Here is a 25,539-nt window from a genome sequence, read left to right on the forward strand (position 1 = left end):
GCCCCCGAGAGAAAGTTTGTGAGTACCCCTGGTCTACATTATGGACCGCCTGAAAATGCTGTGGGGAATTGGAATACTGTTATGAATATCATTTAAGTTCAGTTCAGGCAATGACCCATATTGTACCGCTTCGTGTGTTTTGACTGTACGAGTTGCTTCCCTACTCAAACTTTATTGTGGATATTCACGCATGATATACTTTTGGTCTAGCCACCCTTTCCCTAATTCTTCTCCTTTTTTTACATCTCAATAGTCCAGTACTCTCTCTCCTCCGTGTTTTATTCGCTTCCCTCTCAAATATTTTATATTATCTTAGGTTACTCCAGCCACGATTTTAGGAGTTACACCTTGGCTTGTCATGAAATGTTAATTCGCTTTCCTTAGAGACTGTGTCACCCTATACGCGTTGAGCTCTCTAGGGTCAATCATGGTTTTTACTCAGGTCATCTTATTCTATTATCTACAAGTTTCTTATTATGGACCTTTAAATATTAGGAGTAGAAGGCTTTAGTTCCACTTTAACGCTTATTGAGGCCTGCATCTTTCGCAGCGCAACCGCACTTACATGTGTCTGTGTTGTCTCACTCACTTCCGGTTTTTCACCGGAGTTTGAGTTTACTTTCTAGTCTCTCAACATGTTTCCGATACTTAAGCGGAAGCCATGTTGTTTCTTTTTCTTCCGGTTTTCGATAGATCGACATACTTCTATGCGTACTCGCCGATGCCCCATATTAGGATCACTTAAGGTAAGCCTTCACTTGAGTTATAGATGCGGTTTATGAATACATTTTACCCGGACTCGTTTTAGTACCTTATCATAGCACTAAGACCTGGGTTACCGATGACGGTTTTTAAGTTTGGAACCCCGTTTATTTTGTGCCTGGATGCCTCGCTATTTAGCCCAAACTTAATGCTTGGAAGTTTGACTATGGATTCAATTTGCCTAGCGCCCACCTCGTAGCCCTCATATTAGTTTATTACCTTTATGAGTATTTTCTTTCATGCGCATTTCATACTTATTCCATCATTTACCTGCATTTTAATGTAATTTACCCAAATTTTGACATCACTTAGGCTTCATGTTCACGTGACCGTTTATTGGTAATGACCTCATATTTTCCAATTGCTTAATGTTTATATTTTGACAACCAGAATTGTATCCCACCATGGTAATTTGCTTGCTTTACGCACCATGTTTACCCGCTCTGCTGGTTACCTACATTGAATCCCTATTACCTGATAGCTTGACGTCATTTGTAGCCTTCTGTTCACATCACTACTTGTGATATTAATTTATTACTGACTACTACCTGGAGTGCTTTTCTTAACCTGACCCCATTTGACTTCAGTCTGTAATGTTCTTTTAACTGTTGGGTCTGGTAGTGGGTTCGGTAACTGGCTACATTGACGTAGGTTACATTTGACAGTATTCTTCTATTCTACATCTTTTTAATTATGGACCGGCCATATTCATTTTCATAATAGGGTTACTCTTAGCTCATTGGCATCATTTCCATTATGAGGCGCAGGCACCATTACCTATTACTTAGTTGCTTTTGTTGATCGTTTCTGCTCCCCGTTCCTATCCATATTGATATGTATTTGACATCCTTCTTTCTTTTACAGTGCTCCTGTTCTGATACTTACCCCATTATTTGCATTGTCCTTTCTACCTATATATTCAGCCGGGACGGAAGTACAACCGGCGGAGAGGTGAGCTTATTATGTATCCTCTTACTGACCCACTATACCTTTCACCCCACACAGAGCACATTTATTGACCTAGGCTTTTTTTGTCTTTTTACTTGATTTCAGTATTTCATTCTTTCTGACAATCTGTCCATTAGGTAAGAATTTTATGTGGATCTTTAGCTGTATTCATACCTTCTTCTCTTTAGCGTCTTTTCACTTGACTTCGGGTAATCACTGGTTGTTCTTTGGTGAAGGTGGATTTCTCTGCATCACTACATGGGAAGGGTTTATTTGTTCTTAACTGTTTTATTTGCTCATGCCACCTTTCTCCAGACAGCTTTTTTCGTAGAAATTTGATCTGGTATACTTAACTGTATTGCTGACTGTTTATATTGTGATATATGCGTCGTGCATTGCTGTTATAAGGGTCAGTCACACCAACTCTCAACCCTCTAGACAAGGCTTAGTCTTTTAGTTTGTATGTTTCTTAATGTCACTTGTAGGTGACGGTTCTGGTGCAATACTGGGAATTTGTACCTAATTGTCATATTGTATCATACTCGTTTTGCAATTTGTTTCCTCTTGTTTTTTCTTCTTTTTTCAGTGAATTGCATTCTTTTTAATATATTATGCTAATATATTGCTATTGTACATCTTGTAGCCCTGAAGAAGTCGTGGGTTAACACCCAGACGAAACACGTGTTGGCTGGGCAATTGATCACCAATTAAAAACCACAAAAGAAAGAAAACACCATCTGACTGCTGTTATAATTGTGTTCTTTTTTTACTGACAGCAATTTATACTGTTAATATTCTCATGTGTGCACAGGTCATCTGTATAGCCCTCTTGTTACCTCCAGTATGTCCCACACAGTGGGATTGCTAAGACGTCTACGGAGGTCATGGCCCACTTTCTCTACCACTCTGCAAACATGCCTCGTGGCAGACTACGGAATGGGGGATGAAGTCCAATTTAGTCCTAGGGAGTTTGGGGGCAAGAATCCCTCCTGGTACCTCCTGTAAGTTCTGGTTGGATGCCCAGCACCCTTTCTCCACTACTCTGCAAACGCGACTACTAGTTAAAGTAGCATATTTCTTCACCTCTGACTTAGAGGCAGTTTTAATCCCCCTCCCCTATTATGCACTAGGGCCTTACAGAGGAGGTCATGCTAATCACAGGGGTACCCCAACGCATTGTTTTCCCTAGTGTATGTAGGTGTTTTCACTGTATTCTATGTGTCTTTTAGCATAGCACTGGCTCTAGGCCTGGTTAGTCAGTCAGTTACCACCAGTTCCCGTCTTAAAAAGTTGTGGGCACAGGATTATTTTGCAATAAGGCTTATTTCTGCTCCTCTGTTGGTGCTTTCTGCACATGTCTTGCTTCTTCCTGCACTTTTCTTCATCTTTGTGGACTTCAGTTAGAAATTAGCATTTAAAAAACCTTTGAAATTCACTGAAAAAAACAGGTTTCAGGCATGTTATAGTTAGAAATTAGCATTTAAAAAACCTTAGAATTTCACTGAAAAAAACATAGAGTTTATGGAAAGTTATAGTTAGTTGGACATTTCACTTGTCCAAAACCTGAGAAATTCCCCCGTTATAGTTAGTTCAGCTAACTATAACTTACGTCCCCGCAATGCACTGCTGATGAAGTCACATATTACATCACTCATGACATGGTCAGTGACATCACTGATGACATCACTAACCCCTGAGTGGGCTCCAAAATGACAAGCATGTTCATTTCGCCCCCCTGCTGTGCTGTTTTGACAAGCAGGACCAGTTCCTGCTACAGCCTCCTTCGCAGCTCCTTGGATGGTCCTGCCCCCCACGGCAGGGCAGACGTGCAGTAATATGTTATCCAACAATTCGCCCGAAAGCTTGGGGGCGAACACATCAGCAGGGGAACCATATGGTTTTCAAACAGGCGGCTTGCATCGCACACACGCAACTTGCTTCGCCATTCCGGATAAATCTTCCCAAGACCTGACGCGTTTCAGGGCTCACGCCCTTTCTTCAGAGGTTGCTGTAGATGTAGAACTCGCAGGGGGTTCTCAGCATGCTCCTCCCTTTATACTACCCTGAGTGGGCCCCGCTTGGTGCGAGTCATAACTGGTGCATGCCGGGATATAGAATCCCGTTGAGAACGATTAATTCACTTTGAGTAAGTCCTGCGCACATCACAAAAATTAAAACATATCTTGTGCCCTGAGTGGGCTCCAAAATTACAATCATGTTCATTTCACCCCCCTACTGTGCCATTCCGGATAAATCTTCCCTAGACCTGATGGGTATCAGGGCTCACGCCCTTTCTTCAGCGGTCGCTGTAGATGTTGAACTCGCAGGGGGTTACAGTAGTTACAGTTGTTGCAATGGGCAACACAATTTCTAACACAATGCAACATTGAGCTCAATGTGAATTTCTAGTCAAATGCAATTAGTTACTTTATGGATTACTTTTCTAACCAAAGGACTGGATCCTAGATTCAGTCCTGGGACATCTCCTGTAAATAGTTGAGTAAAAGCGTTTTGGTTACAGTAGGGATTTTTAAGGAATATTATTGTATATTAAAAGTTGAAACTTAGAAATGTTTTCACATAGAATCACCAATGTTATCCTATTGCAGAAAATTCACTTAGCAGGTAAGTTGAGTTATTGTTTCTTTTTCTTGCTCAGTGTTGGATCCTGGATCCAGCATTGGTGAATCTCCTTTAAACAGTTGCAAGAATGTTTTTAAGTCATACAGACTATTTTATAGGAATATTTTTAGTTTGTGAAAATAGACAGAAACTTTTCTAGTGAAAACCACACAATAGATTCCTTTGGAAGGAAATACAAGATACTGGTAAGTACGCTTAGAATTACTTTTCAGGGCCAGTGCTGGGCTAAAAGATGCAGCCCTGGGTTCTCTCCTGATAACAGCTGAGTAAATCGGAATTCGTAGTTCGGCTGATTTTAGAGGAATATATGTACAATGGTGAAGAAAGGGGGCGGGGCCTGAGGTGACGTGAGCAAACACGCCCTGTGGTGCATTTTAAGTTGGGGAATTAATTCCTCTTCAATCCTGTGGTCCCCTGGGGGCCAAAAAGCCCACCAGGTACCTCCAGTATGCGCCTGGGAGCTGCGTTGCAGAGAGGTGTTCAGAGGCCATGCCCATTTTTACAACACTCTGCAACGCAGCTCCGTGGTGCTTACTAGAGGTACCTGGTGGGCTAGTTGGCCCCTAGTGGACCTCTGGATTGAATAGGAATGAATTCCCCAACTTGAAACACGCCACAGGGCGTGTTTGCACACATCACCTCAGGCTCCGCCCCCTACCTTCACCACTGTGCAAACTTGCCCCGTTGCGCGTTTTAAGTTGGAGGATTAAGTCCCATTCAATCCTGAGGTCCCCTGGTGGCCAACTAGCCCACCAGGTACCTCCAGTAAGCGCCACGGAGCTGCGTTGCAAAGAGGTGTAAAAAGGGGCATCGCCTCATTACACCTCTCTGCAATGCAGCCCCCTGGCGCATACTGGAGGTTCCTGGTGGGCTAGATGGTCCCCAGGGACCCCCAGTATTCAAGGGGAATTAGTTCCCCCTCTGCAAACGCGACAGGGGGTGCGTTTGCAGAGTGGTGCAATGAGGGGGCGTGGCCTCCGGCCCGATCCAGTCTTTTTAGAATGGGGGCTGTGTAGACCCTCTTCTTTTTCTCATTTATTGGCCCTGGGGACCCCATCCCCTAGGGCCTGACCCCAATTTGTTTAAAAAGAAAATATCGGGAAAGGGGCATGGCCATTTTTTTGTAATTTTTTATTTTGGAGGGGGGCTGCCTTGCCCCCCTCTTGTGGCCACTTATGGCCTCGGAGACCCCATCCCCCAGGGCCGTTTTTTTTTGTGCTTTTTAAAACAAAAAAAAATGTGGCGGGGGGCCATGCGGCCCCCCTCCTGGGCTACTACTAGCCCCGGGGACCCCATCCACTGGCCCACTTCGTTGGGGGCCGTGGGGGGGTCCCCAATCCCCCCACGGTCCCAGCTGGCTCCCCGCGTCCTGCAGGAGCCGGCATTGCTTTTCCGCATGGGGAGCAGCTAACATGCTCTTGAGTGGAGAACCAGGTAAGCAGAGCTACTCTAGAGCCAGAGAACCAAATCAGCAGAGCTGCTTTAGAGCCAGAGAACCAGGTCAGCAGAGCTGCTCTAGAGCCTAAGAACCAGGTCAGCAGAGCTGCTCTAGAGCTAGAGAACCAGGTCAGCAGACCTGCTGTAGAGCCAGAGAAACCAGGTCAGCAGAGCTGCTTTAGAGAGAGAACCAGGTCAGCAGAGCTGCTTTAGAGCCAGAGAACCAGGTCAGCAGAGCTGCTCTAGCTGACACTGACTGATTGACACTGACTGACACAGATTGACTGACACTGACACTGACACTGACTGACACTGATTGACTGACACTGACTGACACTGACTGACTGACACTGACTGACTGACACTGACTGACTGACACTGATTGACTGACACTGATTGACTGACACTGATTGACTGACACTGATTGACTGACACTGATTGACTGACACTGATTGACTGACACTGATTGACTGACACTGATTGACTGACACTGATTGACTGACACTGATTGACTGACACTGATTGACTGACACTGATTGACTGACACTGATTGACTGACACTGATTGACTGACACTGATTGACTGACACTGATTGACTGACACTGACTGACACTGACTGACACTGACTGACTGACTGACACTGACTGACTGTCTGACACTGACTGACACTGTCTGACACTGACTGACTACTCTCTACTACTCTACTACTGACTCTACTACTCTACTACTCTCTCTCTACTACTCACTCTCTACTACTGTCTACTACTCACTCTCTACTACTCTACTACTCTCTACTACTCACTCTGTACTACTCACTCTGTACTACTCACTCTCAACTACTCTCTACAACTCACTCTCTACAACTCACTCTCTACAACTCACTCTCTACAACTCACTCTCTACAACTCACTCTCTACAACTCACTCTCTACTACTCACGCTCTACTACTCTCTACTACTCACTCTACTACTCTCTGCTGCTCTCTACCACTCACTCTCTACTACTCTACTACTCTCTCTACTACTCACTCTTGACTACTCTCTCTACTACTCTCTACTACTCACTCTCTACTACTCTCTCTACTGTTCACTCTCTACTGTTCACTCTCTACTGTTCACTCTCTACTGTTCACTCTCTACTGTTCACTCTCTACTGTTCACTCTCTACTACTCACTCTCTACTACTCGCTCTCTACTACTCGCTCTCTACTACTCTCTACTACTCATTCTCTACTACTCACTCTCTACTACTCTCTACTACTCTCTCTACTACTCACTCTCTACTACTCTCTACTACTCGCTCTACTACTCACTCTCTACTATTCTCTACTACTCACTCTCTACTACTCTACTACCCACTCTCTACTACCCACTCTCTACTACCCACTCTCTACTACCCACTCTCTACTACCCACTCTCTACTACCCACTCTCTACTACCCACTCTCTACTACCCACTCTCTACTACCCACTCTCTACTACCCACTCTCTACTACCCACTCTCTACTACCCACTCTCTACTACCCACTCTCTACTACCCACTCTCTACTACCCACTCTCTACTACCCACTCTCTACTACCCACTCTCTACTACCCACTCTCTACTACCCACTCTCTACTACCCACTCTCTACTACCCACTCTCTACTACCCACTCTCTACTACCCACTCTCTACTACCCACTCTCTACTACCCACTCTCTACTACCCACTCTCTACTACCCACTCTCTACTACCCACTCTCTACTACCCACTCTCTACTACCCACTCTCTACTACCCACTCTCTACTACCCACTCTCTATTACTCTCTCTCTACTACTCTCTCTCTACTACTCTCTCTCTACTACACGCTCTCTACTACATGCTCTCTACTACACGCTCTCTACTACACGCTCTCTACTACTTGCTCTCTACTACTCACTCTCTACTCACTCTCTACTACACGCTCTCTACTCACTCTACTACTCACTCTCTACTACTCCACTACTCTCTACTAATCACTCTCTACTACTCCACTACTCTCTACTAATCACTCTCTACTACTCACTCTGTACTACTCTCTACTACTCACTCTACTGCTCTTTACTACTCTCTACCACTCACTCTCTGCTACTCTACTACTCACTCTCTACTACTCTCTACTACTCTCTCTACTACTCCCCCTCTACAACTCACTCTACTACTCCCCCTCTACAACTCACTCTACTACTCTCTACTACTCTCTTCTACACACTCTCCACTACTCACTCTCTATTACTACCCTCTACTACCCTCTACTACTCACTCTCTACTACTCACTCTCTACTACTCACTCTCTACTACTCACTCTCTACTACTCAAACTATACTACTCAATCTCTACTACTCAATCTCTACTACTCACTCTCTACTACTCACTCTCTACTACTCTACTACTCACTCTCCACTTCTCACTCTCTACTACTTGCTCTCTAATACTCACTCTACTACTCACTCTCGACTACTCTCTACTACTCTCTCTACTACTCTCTCTGCTACTCACTCTCTACTACTCACTCTCTACTACTCACTCTCTACTACTCACTCTCTACTACTCTACTACTCTCTACTAATCTTTCTACTACTCACTCTCTACTCACACTCTCTACTACTTGCTCTCTACTACTTACTCTACTACTCACTCTACTACTCACTCTCTACTACTCCCTACTACACTCTACTACTCACTCTGTACTACTCTGTACTACTCACTCTCTACTACTCACTCTCTACTACTCACTCTCTACTACTCACTCTCTACTACTCACTCTCTACTACTCACTCTCTACTACTCACTCTCTACTACTCACTCTCTACTACTCACTCTCTACTACTCACTCTCTACTACTCACTCTCTACTACTCACTCTCTACTACTCACTCTCTACTACTCACTCTCTACTACTCACTCTCTACTACTCACTCTCTACTACTCACTCTCTACTACTCACTCTCTACTACTCACTCTCTAATACTCACTCTCTAATACTCACTCTATAATACTCTCTACTACTCACACTCTACTACTCACTCTACTACTCACTCTTTACTACTCTCTACTACCCTCTACTACTCACTCTCTACTACTCACTCTCTACTACTCACTCTCTACTACTCACTCTCTACTACTCACTCTCTACTACTCACTCTCTACTACTCACTCTCTACTACTCACTCTCTACTACTCACTCTCTACTACTCACTCTCTACTACTCACTCTCTACTACTCACTCTCTACTACTCACTCTCTACTACTCACTCTCTACTACTCACTCTCTACTACTCACTCTCTACTACTCACTCTCTACTACTCACTCTCTACTACTCACTACTACTCACTCTCTACTACTCTCTACTACTCACTCTCTACTACTCACTCTCTACTACTCACTCTCTACTACTCACTCTCTACTACTCACTCTCTACTACTCTCTACTACTCACTCTCTACTACTCACACTCTACTACTCACTCTACTACTCACTCTTTACTACTCTCTACTACTCACACTCTACTACTCACTCTACTACTCACTCTTTACTACTCTCTACTACCCTCTACTACTCACTCTCTACTACTCACTCTCTACTACTCACTCTCTACTACTCACTCTCTACTACTCACTCTCTACTACTCACTCTCTACTACTCACTCTCTACTACTCACTCTCTACTACTCACTCTCTACTACTCACTCTCTACTACTCACTCTCTACTACTCACTCTCTACTACTCACTCTCTACTACTCACTCTCTACTACTCACTCTATAATACTCACTCTCTACTTCTCTCTACTACTCACTTTATAATACTGACTCTATACTACTCTCTACTACTCACACTCTACTACTCACTCTACTACTCACTCTTTACTACTCTCTACTACCCTCTACTTCTCACTCTCTACTACTCACTCTACTAATCTCTCCTACTCACTCTCTGCTACTCTCTCTACTACTCTCTACTACTCTCTCTACTCTCTATTACTCATCCTCTACTCTCTACCTCTCTACACCTCTCTCTCTACCTCTCTCTCTACTACTCTCTACTACTCTCTACTACTCTCTACTACTCTCTACCTCTACGTCTCTACCTCTCTACCTCTACACCTCTACCTCTTTACCTCTCTACCTCTTTCTACCTCTCTCTACATGCACACATATGCACATATATGCATGTGCATTTATATATATGTATATATGTATGTGTATATATACATATATAAACATATATAATCTGCATATCTATATAAATACAAATATAAATGCATGCATATATATACATATATGCATGTTATGGACATGAAATTTTGAAAAACACTAATACCAGCAAAGCTAAAAAGCCACCTTATTACAAACAGAATTGCTTTAACTTAAACGAGGGCGAGACCTATTGCACTCTGTACTACTCTGTACTACTCTCTCTCTACTACTCTCTCTCTACTACTCTCTCTCTACTACTCTCTCTCTACTACTCTCTCTCTACTACTCTCTCTACTACTCTCTCTACTACTCTCTCTACTACTCTCTCTACTACTCTCTCTACTACTCATTCTCTGCTACTCATTCTCTGCTACTCATTCTCTGCTACTCATTCTCTGCTACTCATTCTCTGCTACTCATTCTCTGCTACTCATTCTCTGCTACTCATTCTCTGCTACTCATTCTCTGCTACTCATTCTCTGCTACTCTCTCTGCTACTCTCTCTGCTACTCTCTCTGCTACTCATTCTCTGCTACTCATTCTCTGCTACTCATTCTCTGCTACTCATTCTCTGCTACTCATTCTCTGCTACTCATTCTCTGCTACTCATTCTCTGCTACTCATTCTCTGCTACTCATTCTCTGCTACTCATTCTCTGCTACTCATTCTCTGCTACTCATTCTCTGCTACTCATTCTCTGCTACTCATTCTCTGCTACTCATTCTCTGCTACTCATTCTCTGCTACTCATTCTCTGCTACTCTCTCTGCTACTCTCTCTGCTACTCTCTCTGCTACTCATTCTCTGCTACTCATTCTCTGCTACTCATTCTCTGCTACTCATTCTCTGCTACTCATTCTCTGCTACTCATTCTCTGCTACTCATTCTCTGCTACTCTCTCTCTGCTACTCACGCTCTACTACTCACGCTCTACTACTCACTCTATAATACTGACTCTATACTACTCTCTACTACTCACTCTACTACTCACTCTTTACTACTCTCTATTACTCTCTACTTCTCACTCTCTACTACTCACTCTACTAATCTCTCCTACTCACTCTCTGCTACTCTCTCTACTACTCTCTCTCTACTCTCTATTACTCATCCTCTACTCTCTACCTCTCTACCTCTATCTACCTCTCTCTACCTCTCTCTCTACTACTCTCTACCTCTCTACCTCTACCTCTACACCTCTACCTCTCTACCTCTACCTCTCTACCTCTCTCTACATGCACATATATGCATGTGCATTTATATATAATGTATGTGTGTATATATATATATATAATCTGCATATCTAAATAAATACAAATATAAATGCATGCATACATATACATATATGCATGTCATGGACATGAAATTTTGAAAAACACTAATAACAGCAAAGCTAAAAAGCCACCTTATTACAAACAGAATTGCTTTAACTTAAACGAGGGCGAGACCTATTGCACTCTGTACTACTCTCTACTACTCACACTCTACTACTCTCTACTACTCACTCTCTACTACTCTCTACTACTCACTCTCTACTACTCTCTCTCTGCTACTCTCTACTACTCACTCTACTACTCATTCTCTGCTACTCATTCTCTACTACTCTCTCTCTGCTACTCTCTGCTACTCACGCTCTACTACTCTCTACTACTCACTCTATAATACTCACTCTCTACTACTCTCTACTACTCACTCTATAATACTCACTCTACTACTCTCTACTACTCACTCTCTACTACTCACTCTACTACTCACACTTTACTACTCTCTACTACTCTCTACTTCTCACTCTCTACTACTCACTCTACTAATCTCTCCTACTCACTCTCTGCTACTCTCTCTACTACTCTCTACTACTCTCTACTACTCTCTCTCTACTCTCTACTCTCTATTACTCATCCTCTACTCTCTACCTCTCTACCTCTTTCTACCTCTCTCTACCTCTCTCTCTACTACTCTCTACCTCTCTACGTCTCTACCTCTACACCTCTACCTCTCTCTACCTCTCTCTACATGCACATATATGCATTTGCATTTATATATGTATGTGTATATATATATATATTACCTACTGGCGGTCGCCAGTAGGTAGTTATAGTTAGGACCACGTTTCCATAGGAAATCCGCAACTTTCTATTTTGAATAACTTTGGCGCCGGTCGACGAATCCTCGCGAATTTTTCAAAATAGGTGGGGCGCTACGCTCCGCTCCTACCCTGAAAGTCTCGGGGTGATTCGTCAAGCGGGGGCTGAGATAAAAGGGGGGTCCCAAAACGCGTTTTTCCCATGCATTTTTCCATAGGACCTTTAGACAGGGCTACAGCCCGAACGGCTGAACAGAATTACTAGAAATTTGGCAGAGAGGTAGTCCTCAGGTCAAGGAAGTGCCTTTTGTAGGTTTGGTGTAAATCTGTTCAGTAGATTCTGAGAAAATAGCCTTTAAATCAATATATATATCTGAGCCAGCTTACGGTGCGCTTACGGTACGCTTACCGTACGCGTACGGTGGCGTGCGCGAGCGCGATTCTGATTGGCTGTTACAACTAAGTAAACATTCGAATCGGTCGAAACCAGGAAGCGGCGGCCGCCATTTTCTCTCTTGTACTCTGAGGGGGGGGCTGTAAACAAAGGCAAAAAACATATAAAGGGGCTGTTTAGACAGCGCCCATGCACATAGCCATGTTAGTTGAGTCCTCAAAGATCCCCCAAGGCCAAAAACGGTAAATTTTTATTTTTTGAAAATTTCGCCGATTACGGTTACCGTACGCGTACGGTGCGCTTACGCTAAAAATTTTAATAAAAAAAAAAAACACTCTCTGTGCATGGCATATTATTGTCATCACTTACAAATTAAATTTAACAGATTACCTATCACAAGGAAGCGCATAATATGTCCTCCATGTGCGCACTGTGCGTAACGTGGGCACGCGGTGCGCGTAGCGCACTGCGTGCCCACCTTGCGTGTATGGCACTAACTGCGTAAAGTGGGCGCGCGGTGCGCTTCGCGCACCGCGTGCTCACTGTGCGCGCACGGTGCGCGCACGGAACGAACTGCGTTAAGTGGGCGTGCACGCCACGAATGGCGTAAAGTAACTTAGCATTTAAAAAACCGTACAAATTCACTGAAAAAACCATAGGTTTCACACATGTTATAGTTAGCTGGAAATTTTACTGATAAAAAACCAATTAAATTCCCCCGTTATAGTTACTGTAGGCAACTATAACTCACGCGACCGTAATCCTCTGCTGATGACATATGTGTCTTTATGAAAAAAAAAAAATTTGTAAAATATGTATAGCTAAAATTTAATGGAAGAAGACATGGGCAAATAAGTGTCTAAATACAGTATTAGCATCAGCAGAGGATTGCGGTCGCGTGAGTTATAGTTGCCTACAGTAACTATAACGGGGGAATTTCATTGGTTTTTTATCAGTAAAATTTCCAGTTAACTATAACATGTGTGAAACCTATGGTTTTTTCATTGAATATATATATATATACATACATATATAAACATATATATAATCTGCATATCTCTATAAATACAAATATAAATGCATGCATACATATACATATATGCATGTTATGGACATGAAATTTTGAAAAACACTAATAAAAGCAAAGCTAAAAAGCCACCTTATTACAAACAGAATTGCTTTAACTTAAACGAGGGTGAGACCTATTGCATTTTCAATGCTTGTTTACTTTGGTTCCATCAAGAAGGCATTCATGTGACACATTTGCCATAAATTCTGAATGGTAGCACTCTAGTTCCTTGTTAGATCACTGTAGTAAAACTACTGCCCACCAGGGAAATCTGCTGCTGGTATTCAAAGTGCATGTTTCAGTCTGCATTTCAAAACTTTTTAATGAAATAGAAGAGGATTTGAGAAGTCAAAATGTGCCCTAATTTTTCTTTCTGCAGCACTAATCATAATTTCTATGGCAAAATGAACCCCCTCATTGTGTTCCTTTGCAAATTAAATGTTTTAAGTGTTACCACTTTATTCCAATCAAGATGGCTTCAGGTGTGCCATACTTTTGTCATAAATAAGACTGTTAGCGCTCTAGTTGTTCTTTAAAACACTCTGGGATTTCTTTCATTGGACTATACTTGGGCTACATCTCGGTGATATTTGTGCTACATTTGGGCTCTTTTGTCTCTGGTGGCCATCTTGGGAGACTTGTTATGAAGTTTCCTAATTTCCTCATTTACTACAGTCTCCTCAGTAGGCATACTGTCAGTTTTTTACTTTGATTCAATGAAGAAGGCATTCAGATGTGTCACACATTTGCCATGAATTCAGAATGTTAGCACTCTAGTTGCTCATTAGATCACTGTAGTAAACCTACTGCTCACCAGGGAAGTCTGCTGCTGGTATTGAAAGTGCATGTTTCAGTCTGCATGTCAGAATTTTTTAATGAAATACAAGAGGATTTGAGAAGTCATTCAAAATGTGCCCTAATTTTTCTTTCTGCAGCACTAATCATACATTCTATGGCAGGGTTTGGGTTTGGTAGGTTTCCCTAGATGGCCGCCGAGCACCGGGCCAAAAACCCAAGTGACCCCCCCTTGCAAAACCAGGTGGTTTTGCGATAGGCCATTTTGATGTCGCCTCACTACATTTTGGGCCCTTGCCTGCCGCGGGTACTTGGGCCTCTCACACAAGTGAGGCACCATTTTTACCGGGAGAGCTGGAGGAACGCTGGGTGGTGGTAAATTTGTGTGAGCCCGGTGATGCCACAACTTTCCCACACCAAAATGTGTGAATAAAGTGGGCTCTTGGTGAACCTACAAGTCCTATATATCCCCACAACCAGGAAGATCCAGCGGATGTAACGGTACATTGCTTTCTAAGAGATGTCATAATTAGAAGAAGTTACGGGTGAAAACATTGACATAAAAGGCTGCTTTTTTCAACTAATTTTTAATTTTTCCTATATTTAACTGTTAATTTCTATAAAGAAACCTTGATGGATCTACACAAATGACCCCTTGCTGAATTCAGAATTTTGTCTACTTTTCAAAAATGTATAGCTTTCCAAGATCCATTATTGCTTATCTACCCATTTCTACCGTTATCTGGAAGGAGGTTGAAAGCACAAAAAATTGCAAAAATAGGGTATGTCCCATAAAAATGTCAAAACTGTGTAAAAAAAGTTGGATTTCTGACAAAAATCTGTCATTCCCTAAAAGCTGGAGAAATGGTGATTTCAGCCCCACAAACCCTTTTTTGATATCATTTGCATAGAAAAACCCAGAGGCTTTCATTTGCAGCCACTTTTCCCCATTTTTCACAAAAAAAACAATGTTGCTGTATTTTGACTAACTTCTGCGAACCCTCTAGGAGAATCCACAAACCCTGGGTACCTTTAGAATCCGCATGATGTTGGAAGAAAAGGAAGCAAATTTGGCGTGGATACCTAATGTGGTCAAAAAGTTACAGGGGCCTAAGCGCGCACTACCCCAAATAGCCCAAAAAAGGCTTAGCACAGGAGGGGAAAAGGCCTAGCAGCGAAGGGGTTAAGAGTTACAACTTTATTCCAATCAAGATGGCTTCAGGTGTGCCATACGTTTATCATAAGTACGAGTGTTAGCGCTCTAGTTCTTCTTTGGAACACTCTGGGAAGCTGCAGTAGAACACAAAGGAATCAACTGACAGTCTCTGCCCTTGTTGGATGTACATGTTTTACTGAGAATGTCAGACTTCATTCTCACATGACTAAGAAAGATAATGTGAATTTACAGAAAATATGCTCTCAGTTTAGCTTATAGAGCACCTTCCAAACCTCTGTGGGAAAAGCATGTGAAAATAGTTTTCTCTGCAACATGACTCATGATATCCCAGCAGAAGGCTTTTTCACATGGTAAAATCACCTTAGAACACACCACAATTCCTAAAATGAGTATGGTACCATCAACAAATGATTTATAATGTAACTAAGGTCTTAAAACATTCTATTAACTGCAATGCTTTTTAATGAGGTGCTATCATGTATATTGGTCCCAAGATGGCTGCCAACAATTCTTGGATGAAGTGCTGACAGCCAATCAGATCTCATGATGAGATGTGTGGTTAGGCTCCGCCCAGATATGTATGTGATTTTACTTTTGATTTTCTCAGGAACTACTGAACGGATTGACACCATATATGCAAAAGGCACATGCCTGACCTGAGGACTACCTCTTTGCCAAATTTCAAGTAACTCGGTTCAGCCGTTCGGGCTGTACCTTCGACTAAAGGTCCTATGGGAAAATGCATGGGGAAAACGCATTTTGCGGCCCCCCTTTTTTCTCGGCCCCCGCTTGACGAATCACCCCGAGACTTTCAGGGTAGGAGCTGAGCGGAGCGCCCCATTAGTTTTGAAAATTTCACGAAGATAAGTCAACCGGCGCCAAAGTTATTCAAAATAGAATTTTACGATTTCCTTTGGAACTCGGTCTTAACTATAACTATCTACTGGCGACCGCCAGTAGATAATATATATTTAGTATATTATGTATACATGTGAAAATGTGTCGGTTACCTGTTTACTTCGGTGGCTAGGAAAAAATGGGTGGAACTTATGTCAGCACGCCGACGTGGTCCTCTTATGGCTCCTATGTCGGCATACGGTGTCGCGAGCGGAGCCGTGCTATTATGACATGGTCGTCGATGTGGGAGAACTAGGAAAGAATTACCTCAGAATGCTGGTGCAGGGGATATTCATATAAGTCTTCAGGCTAGGCCTTTGGGAGCAACTGTTTATGTTATCACTCCAGAAACAGAAACCAGTGATCCGAGGGCAGAGGCCCTGCAGATGGCACATGAGGTGGGGAGCCCAGTATTGTGCACCGGCAGGGCAGTGAAGTGACAATCTCCACTACCCACAGAAAAGGTAACAAGGGCAATGAATAACACAGGATCTGCTCTTTGTATCTGGCAGGAACAACAAGGTTAAAATGCCCTAGTTCCAAAATGTAGAATTAGTGCTACAATGGTCTTCAAGAGGACATGCGATGGATGCCGCTTCTGCCTTCCGTACACTGCAGGTGGCACATGAGTCAAGCGGTACGATCATACTGCGGTGGGACTCACACTCATTGACCACTCATGGCACCGGTCCACACTTCGGGGACAATGAATTCCATTAGCTGTGTTTTCTGATGACGTGTCACACCGACCCTGTCCAACAGCAGAACCCCTTTAGATCCAAACAGACTCTTCCACTCTCTCACCGGAAGTGAAACCAGGCCACGCGGACACTTTCACAATACAACAGCCGGGAATGCACTTTTCGGTAAAAAAACCACATTCCTTCTTCCTAATTTATCAAAAAAATGACTCATGAATAACAGGGGCCAGCTTTGATCGGTAAACAGCCGTTACAACACATTTTTTACTTCGCGATACCATTACAATGCATGCATTACCACGCATGCGTTGTACATCGCAAAGTCATTACTACGCATTTATTTAGAACGCATGGTCATTTACCACGCATGACTTTACAATTTTGTTGTAAAGGTATGTATGGTAAATGACCATGAGTTCTAAAAAAAAGTAGACGATCCACGTTGTTGTAAGGACACAGAGGCTGTTCCGTTTCCTCACAATGATGTGCACTGGCCCTCAGAGACGACATGAAGCAGGAACAATGAGGAGGGAGGCACCGCGAGGAGTGAGAGGTAAGGGGGATTGGGCAAGGTGTGGTGGTTACTTTTCAAGGGTTTAGGGTAGTGCAGTGGTGTTTGAGTAGTGTAGCGGGTCGTGCTGAGGGTAGTGTTTTAGGGTTTAGGGTAGTGCAGTAGTGTTTGTGTAGTGTAGAGGGTCATGATGGGGGTAGTGGTTTAGGGTAGTGCAGTGGTGTTTGTGTAGTGTAGGGGGTCGTGCTTGGGGTTGATTTAGGGTTTAGGGTTCTGCAGTAGTATTTGTGTAGTGTAGGGGGTCTTGCTGGGGGTAGTGTTTTAGGGTTTAGGGCAGTGTAGTGGTGTTTGTGTAGTGTAGGGGGTCATGCTGGGGGTACTGTTTTAGAATTTAGGGTAGTGCAGTGGTGCTTGTGTAGTGTAGGGGGTCATGCTGGGATAGAGTTTTAGGGTTTAGGGTAGAGCAGTGGTGTTGGTGTACTGTAGGGGGTCGTGCTGGGGGTGGTGTTTCAGAGTTTAGGGCAGTGTAGGGGGTCTTGCTGGGAGTGGTGTTTCAGTGTTTAGGGCAGTGCAGTGGTGTTCGGGCAGTGTAGGGGTCTTGCTGGGGATGGTGCTTCAGGATTTATTGCAGTGGTGTTCGGGCAGTGTATGGGGTCTTGCTGGGGATGGTGCTTCAGGATTTATTGCAGTGGTGTTCGGGCAGTGTATGGGGTCTTGCTGGGGGTGGTGCTTCAGTGTTTAGGGCAGTGCAGTGGTATTCAGGCCATGTAGGGGTCCTGCTGGTTGTGGTGTTTCAGTGTTTAGGGCAGTGGTGTTCAGTTAGTGTAGGGGGTCGTGTTGAGGCTTGTGTTTCAGAATTTAGGACAGTGCAGTGGTGTTCGGGCAGTGTGGGAGGTCATGATGGGGTGGTGTTTCAGGGTTTAGGGCAGTGCAGTGGTGTTCGGGCAGTGTAGGGGGTTGTGCTGGGGGTGGTATTTCAGGGTTTAGGGCAGTGCACTGGTGTTTGAATAGTGTAGGGGTCATGCTGGGGCTACTTTTTCAGGCTTCAGGACAGCGAAGTTGTGTTCGGGAAGTGTAGGGGGTCATGCTGGGGCTGGTGTTTCAGGGTTTAGGGCAGTGCAGTCGTGTTCGGGCAGTGTAGGGGGTCATGCTGGGGGCGGTGTTTCAGGGTTTAGGACAGAGCAGTGATATTCGGGCAGTGTAGGGGTTGTGCTGGGGTGGTGTTTCAGGGTTTAGGGCAGTGCAGTGGTGATAAGGCAGTGTAGGGGTCGTGCTGGAGCTGCTGTTTCAGGGTTCAGGGCAGTGCACTGGTGTTTTTGCAGTGTAGGGGGTTGTGCTGTGGGTGGTGTTTCAGGGTTTAGGGCAGTGCAGTAGTGTTCGGGCAGTGTAGGGGGCCGTGCTGGGGCAGGTGTTTCAGGGTACAGGGCAGTGCTGTGGTTTTCGGGCCATGTAGGGTGTCGTGCGGGGGCTGGTGTTTCAGGGTTTAGGGCAGAGCAGTGGTGTTCGGGCAGTGTAGGGGGTCGTACTGAGGGTGGTGTTGCTAGGTTTAGGGCAGTGCAGTGCTTTTCGGGCAGTGGAGGGGGTCATGCAGGTGGTGGTGTTTCACGGTTTAGGGGAAGGCAGTGGATTCTGGGCAGTGTGGGGAATCTAGCTGGGGTGGTGTTTCAGGGTTTAGGGCAGTGGTGTTTGGGCAGTATAGGGGGTCTTGCTGGGTGTGGTGTTTCAGGTTTTAGGGCAGTGCAGTGGTGTTCAGGAAGTGTAGTGGGTCTTGCTGGGGGTGGTGTTTTAGGGTTTAGGGTAGTGCAGTAGTGTTTGTGTAGTGTAGAGGGTCATGATGGGGGTAGTGGTTTAGGGTAGTGCAGTGGTGTTTGTGTAGTGTAGGGGGTCGTGCTTGGGGTTGATTTAGGGTTTAGGGTTCTGCAGTAGTATTTGTGTAGTGTAGGGGGTCTTGCTGGGGGTAGTGTTTTAGGGTTTAGGGCAGTGTAGTGGTGTTTGTGTAGTGTAGGGGGTCATGCTGGGGGTACTGTTTTAGAATTTAGGGTAGTGCAGTGGTGCTTGTGTAGTGTAGGGGGTCATGCTGGGATAGAGTTTTAGGGTTTAGGGTAGAGCAGTGGTGTTGGTGTACTGTAGGGGGTCGTGCTGGGGGTGGTGTTTCAGGGTTTAGGGCAGTGTAGGGGGTCTTGCTGGGAGTGGTGTTTCAGTGTTTAGGGCAGTGCAGTGGTGTTCGGGCAGTGTAGGGGTCTTGCTGGGGATGGTGCTTCAGGATTTATTGCAGTGGTGTTCGGGCAGTGTATGGGGTCTTGCTGGGGATGGTGCTTCAGGATTTATTGCAGTGGTGTTCGGGCAGTGTATGGGGTCTTGCTGGGGGTGGTGCTTCAGTGTTTAGGGCAGTGCAGTGGTATTCAGGCCATGTAGGGGTCCTGCTGGTTGTGGTGTTTCAGTGTTTAGGGCAGTGGTGTTCAGTTAGTGTAGGGGGTCGTGTTGAGGCTTGTGTTTCAGAATTTAGGACAGTGCAGTGGTGTTCGGGCAGTGTGGGAGGTCATGATGGGGTGGTGTTTCAGGGTTTAGGGCAGTGCAGTGGTGTTCGGGCAGTGTAGGGGGTTGTGCTGGGGGTGGTATTTCAGGGTTTAGGGCAGTGCACTGGTGTTTGAATAGTGTAGGGGTCATGCTGGGGCTACTTTTTCAGGCTTCAGGACAGCGAAGTTGTGTTCGGGAAGTGTAGGGGGTCATGCTGGGGCTGGTGTTTCAGGGTTTAGGGCAGTGCAGTCGTGTTCGGGCAGTGTAGGGGGTCATGCTGGGGGCGGTGTTTCAGGGTTTAGGACAGAGCAGTGATATTCGGGCAGTGTAGGGGTTGTGCTGGGGTGGTGTTTCAGGGTTTAGGGCAGTGCAGTGGTGATAAGGCAGTGTAGGGGTCGTGCTGGAGCTGCTGTTTCAGGGTTCAGGGCAGTGCACTGGTGTTTTTGCAGTGTAGGGGGTTGTGCTGTGGGTGGTGTTTCAGGGTTTAGGGCAGTGCAGTAGTGTTCGGGCAGTGTAGGGGGCCGTGCTGGGGCAGGTGTTTCAGGGTACAGGGCAGTGCTGTGGTTTTCGGGCCATGTAGGGTGTCGTGCGGGGGCTGGTGTTTCATGGTTTAGGGCAGTGCAGTGGTGTTTGGGCAGTGTAGGGGGTCATACTGGGGGTTGTGTTTCAGGGTTTAGGGCAGAGCAGTGGTGTTCGGGCAGTGTAGGGGGTCGTACTGAGGGTGGTGTTGCTAGGTTTAGGGCAGTGCAGTGCTTTTCGGGCAGTGGAGGGGGTCATGCAGGTGGTGGTGTTTCACGGTTTAGGGGAAGGCAGTGGATTCTGGGCAGTGTGGGGAATCTAGCTGGGGTGGTGTTTCAGGGTTTAGGGCAGTGGTGTTTGGGCAGTATAGGGGGTCTTGCTGGGTGTGGTGTTTCAGGTTTTAGGGCAGTGCAGTGCAGTGGTGTTCAGGAAGTGTAGTGGGTCTTGCTGGGGGTGGTGTTTTAGGGTTTATTGCAGTAGTGTTCGGGTAGTGTTGGGGGTCTTGCTGGGGGTGGTGTTTCAGGGTTTATTGCAGTGCAGTGGTATTCGGGCCGTGTTGTGCGTCAAGCAGGGGGGTGGTGTTTCAGGGTTTAGGGCAGTGCAGTGGTGTTCGGGCAATGTAGGGGGTTGTGCTAGGGCTGGTGTTTCTGGGTTTAGGGCAGTGCAGTGGGGTTCGGGCTGTGTGGGAGTTCATGCAGGGGATGGTGTTTCCGGGCCCGATTCACAGAACAAACTTAAGCCAAAATCCTATACTTAGTACCATTTAGGTATTCACAGAATGCACTTACTACTTCTGGTATTCACAGAATGAACTTACTACTTTTGCGATTCACAGAATGGATTTAAGACTACTAACTTTACGTCCGCACTCGGGCCGGAAATTCCGGCCCGGAGGCGGAGCTTCCGGCCCGGAGGCGGAGCTTCCGGCCCGGAGGCGGAGCTTCCGGCCCGGAGGCGGAGATTTTAAATCTCCGCCACAGGCCGGAATCCTCACCTCCGGCCCGGAAGCTCTGCCTCCGGGCCGGAAGCTACGCCTTCGGGCCGGAATTTCCGGCCCGAGTGCGGACGTAAAGTTAGTAGTCTTAAATCCATTCTGTGAATAGCAAAAGTAGTAAGTTTCTTCTGTGAATCGCAAAAGTAGTAAATTCATTCTGTGAATACCAGAAGTAGTAAGTGCATTCTGTGAATACCAAAATGGTACTAAGTTTAGGATTTTGGCTTAAGTTTGTTCTGTGAATCGGGCCCTCAGGGTTTAGGGCAGTGCAGTGGTGTTCAGGCAGTGTAGGGGGTTGTGCTGGTGGTGGTGTGTCAGGGTTTAGGGTAGTGCAGTGGTGTTCGGGCAGTGTGGGGGTCGTGCTGGGGCTGGTATTTCAGGGATCAGGGCAGTGCAGGGGTGTTCGGGCAGTGTAGGGGGTCATGCTGGGGGTGGTATTTCAGGGTTTAGGAAAGAGCAGTGGTATTCGGGCAGTGTAGGGGCTGTGCTGGGGTGGTGTTTCAGGGTTTAGGGCAGTGCAGTGGTGTTCAGGCAGTGTAGGGGGTCGTTCTGGGGGTGGTGTTTCAGGGTTTAGGGCAGTGCAGTGGTGTTCGGGCAGTGTAGGGGGTCGCGCTGGGGGTAGTGTTTCAGGGTTTAGGGCAGTGCACTGGTGTTCGGATAGTGTAGGGTGTCGTGCTGGAGCTGGTGTTTCAGGGTTCAGGGCAGTGCAGGGGTGTTCGGGCAGTGTAGGGGGTCATGCTGGGGGTGGTATTTCAGGGTTTAGGAAAGAGCAGTGGTATTCGGGCAGTGTAGGGGCTGTGCTGGGGTGGTGTTTCAGGGTTTAGGGCAGTGCAGTGGTGTTCAGGCAGTGTAGGGGGTCGTTCTGGGGGTGGTGTTTCAGGGTTTAGGGCAGTGCAGTGGTGTTCGGGCAGTGTAGGGGGTCGCGCTGGGGGTAGTGTTTCAGGGTTTAGGGCAGTGCACTGGTGTTCGGATAGTGTAGGGTGTCGTGCTGGAGCTGGTGTTTCAGGGTTCAGGGCAGTGCACTGGTGTTTTCACAGTGTAGGGGGTCGTGCTGGGGGTGGTATTTCAGGGTTTAGGAAAGAGCAGTGGTATTCGGGCAGTGTAGGGGCTGTGCTGGGGTGGTGTTTCAGGGTTTAGGGCAGTGCAGTGGTGTTCAGGCAGTGTAGGGGGTCGTTCTGGGGGTGGTGTTTCAGGGTTTAGGGCAGTGCAGTGGTGTTCGGGCAGTGTAGGGGGTCGCGCTGGGGGTAGTGTTTCAGGGTTTAGGGCAGTGCACTGGTGTTCGGATAGTGTAGGGTGTCGTGCTGGAGCTGGTGTTTCAGGGTTCAGGGCAGTGCACTGGTGTTTTCACAGTGTAGGGGGTCGTGCTGTGGGTGGTGTTTCAGGGTTTTGGGCAGTGCAGTAGTGTTCGGGCAGTGTAGGGGGTCGTGATGGGGCTGGTGTTTCAGGGTTCAGGGCAGTGCAGTGGTTTTCGGGCAGTGTAGGGGGTGGTGCTGTGGGTCTTGTTTCAGGGCTTAGGGCAGTGCAGTAGTGTTCGGGCAGTGTAGGGGGTCGTGCTGGGGCTGGTGCTTCAGGGTTTAGGGCAGTGCAGTGGTGTTTGGGCAGTATAAGGGGTCGTGCTGGGGGTTGTGTTTCAGGGTTTAGGGCAGAGCAGTGGTGTTCGGGCAGTGTAGGGGGTCGTACTGCGGGTGGTGTTTCTTGGTTTAGGGCAGTGCAGTGGTATTTGGGCAGTGTAGGGGGTCTTGCTGGGGGTGGTGTTTCAGGTTTTAGGGCAGTGCAGTGGTGTTCAGGCAATGTAGGGGGTCTTGCTGGGGGTGGTGTTTCAGGGTTTATTGCAGTGGTGTTCGGGTAGTGTTGGGGTCTTGCTGGGGGTTGTGTTTCAGGGTTTAGGGCAGTGCAGTGGTATTCGAGCCGTTTTGTGCGTCAAGCAGTGGGCTGGTGTTTCAGGGTTTAGGGCAGTGCAGTGGTGTTCGGGCAATGTAGGGGGTCATGCAAGGGTGGTGTTTCAGTGTTTAGGGCAGTGGTGTTTGGTCAGTGTAGGGGGTCGTGCTGGGGCTCGTGTTTCAGGCTTTAGGCAGTGCAGTGGTGTTCGGGCAGTGTGGGAGGTCATGCAGGGGATGGTGTTTCAGGGCTTAGGGCAATGCAGTGGTGTTCAGTCAGTGTAGGGGGTCTTGCTGGGGGTAGTGTTTCAGGGTTTAGGGCAGTGCAGTGGTGTTCGGGCAGTGTAGGGGGTTGTGCAGGGGTGATTTATTAAGGTTTAGGGCAGGTCAGTAGTGTTCGGGTAATGTAGGGGGTCGTGCAGGGGGTGGTGTTTTAGGGTTTAGGGCAGTGTTGTTCGGGCAGTGTAGTGGGTCGTGCTGGCTGGGGTTTCAGGGTTTAGGGACAGGGCAGTGTAGGGAGTGGTGCTGGGGCAGGTGTTTCAGGGTTTAGGGCAGTGCAGTGGTGTTCGGACAGTGTAGGGGGTCGTGCAGGGGCTGGTGTTTCAGAGTTTTGGACAGAGCAGTGGTGTTCGGGCAGTGTGGGGGGTCTTGCTGGGGGTAGTGTGTCAGTGTTTAGGGCAGTGCAGTGGTGTTCGGGCAGTGTAGGGGTTTGTGCTGGGGGTGGTTTTTCAGGGTTTAGGGCAGTGCAGTGATGTTCGGGCAGTGTAGGTGGTCGTGCTGGGGTGGATTTTCATGGTTTAGGGCAGTGCAGTGGTGTTCGGACAGTGTAGGGGTCGTGCTGGGTGTAGTGTTTCAGGGTTTAGGGCAGTGCAGTGGTATTCGAGCATTGTAGGGAGTTGTGCTGGAATAGTGTTTAGGTCAGTGCAGTGGTGTTTGTGCAGTGTAGGGGCTCGAGCTGGTGTAGTGTTTTAGGATTTAGGGGAGTGCAGTTGTGTTTGTGTAGTGGGCAGCGCATGCGCTGCTTCGCTCGACGAGACCTAAAAAGCATTGCACCAAGATGGCTGCCAACACTTCCTGGATTGAAATGTTGGCAGCCAATTAGAGCCAAGCTCGTGCTTTTGTAGTTAGGTCCCGCCCAGTTATATAAAGATTTTTTTCCTTTAATATCTCGAATACTACTGAACGGATTTACACCATTTAAAAAAAAAAGGTCACTTTATGAACCAAGCACTACCTTTTGGTCAAATTTGGTGTAATTCCGTTGAGCACATTCAGCTGTAATCTTGTCTAAATTTTCCTATGGGAAATTTAATTTTTGACCTATTTTGTGAATTTCTCAGAAACTACTGAACGGATTTACACCATTTAAAATATAGGTCTTTTTCTGAACAAAGGGCTTCCTTTTTGCCAAATTTGGTGTAATTCCGTTCAGCAGTTTGGGCTGTAGTCATGTCTAAATTTTCTTATGGGAAATACCTTTGAGAAAACGTGTTTTGGGACCCCCTTTTTCTCGGCCCCCGCTTTGCGAATCACCCCAAAACTTTCAGGGTAGGAGCTGACCGGAGTGGGACCAAAGTTTTGAAAAATTTGCGAAGATTCGTCAACGGGCGCCAAAGTTAATGGGAAAAGAAAAAATGCTAACTATATATATATATATTCACTTAAAAAACCATACGTTTCACACATGTTATAGTTAGCTGGACATTTCACTCGTAGAAAACCATTGAAATTGCCCCGTTATAGTTAGTTCAGATAACTATAACTGGCGCGCCCGCAATCCACTGCTCATGACGTCACATATTACATCACTCATGACATGGTCAGTGGTATCACTCATGACATCATCCTTGTGATAGAGTGGCGGTCGCGCGAGTTATAGTTATCTGAACTAACTATAACGGGGGAATTTCAATGTTTTTTTTACGAGTGAAATGTCCAGCTAACTATAACATGTGTGAAACCTATGGTTTTTTAAATGAATTTGCAAGGTTTTTTAAATGCTATT

At 46.1% G+C, this 25,539-nt stretch overlaps 1 protein-coding gene across 4 annotated transcripts in view; it reads left to right on the forward strand.

Annotated features, from left to right (window-relative positions):
• The first annotated feature begins 667 nt into the window (after positions 1-667).
• The window catches only part of LOC146830335 (fucolectin-like), a 163,731-nt gene continuing 138,859 nt past the window's right edge, over positions 668-25,539 (forward strand). For 2 of the 4 annotated variants that reach the window (XM_085604539.1, XM_085604538.1), the window contains exons 1-2: positions 674-746; positions 1,627-1,713. In XM_085604539.1, the coding sequence (XP_085460665.1) occupies positions 708-746; positions 1,627-1,713 (126 nt within the window). In that variant the 5' untranslated portion in view covers positions 674-707. Of the gene's footprint in view, positions 747-1,626; positions 1,714-1,815; positions 1,848-25,539 lie in introns of all 4 variants that reach the window. The other 2 variants (XR_014961420.1, XR_014961419.1) reach the window with 2 other exon arrangements.

The sequence above is a fragment of the Triturus cristatus genome, chromosome 5_1 (genome assembly GCF_964204655.1).
Source record: "Triturus cristatus chromosome 5_1, aTriCri1.1, whole genome shotgun sequence".
In the NCBI taxonomy this organism is placed as follows: Eukaryota; Metazoa; Chordata; class Amphibia; order Caudata; family Salamandridae; genus Triturus; species Triturus cristatus.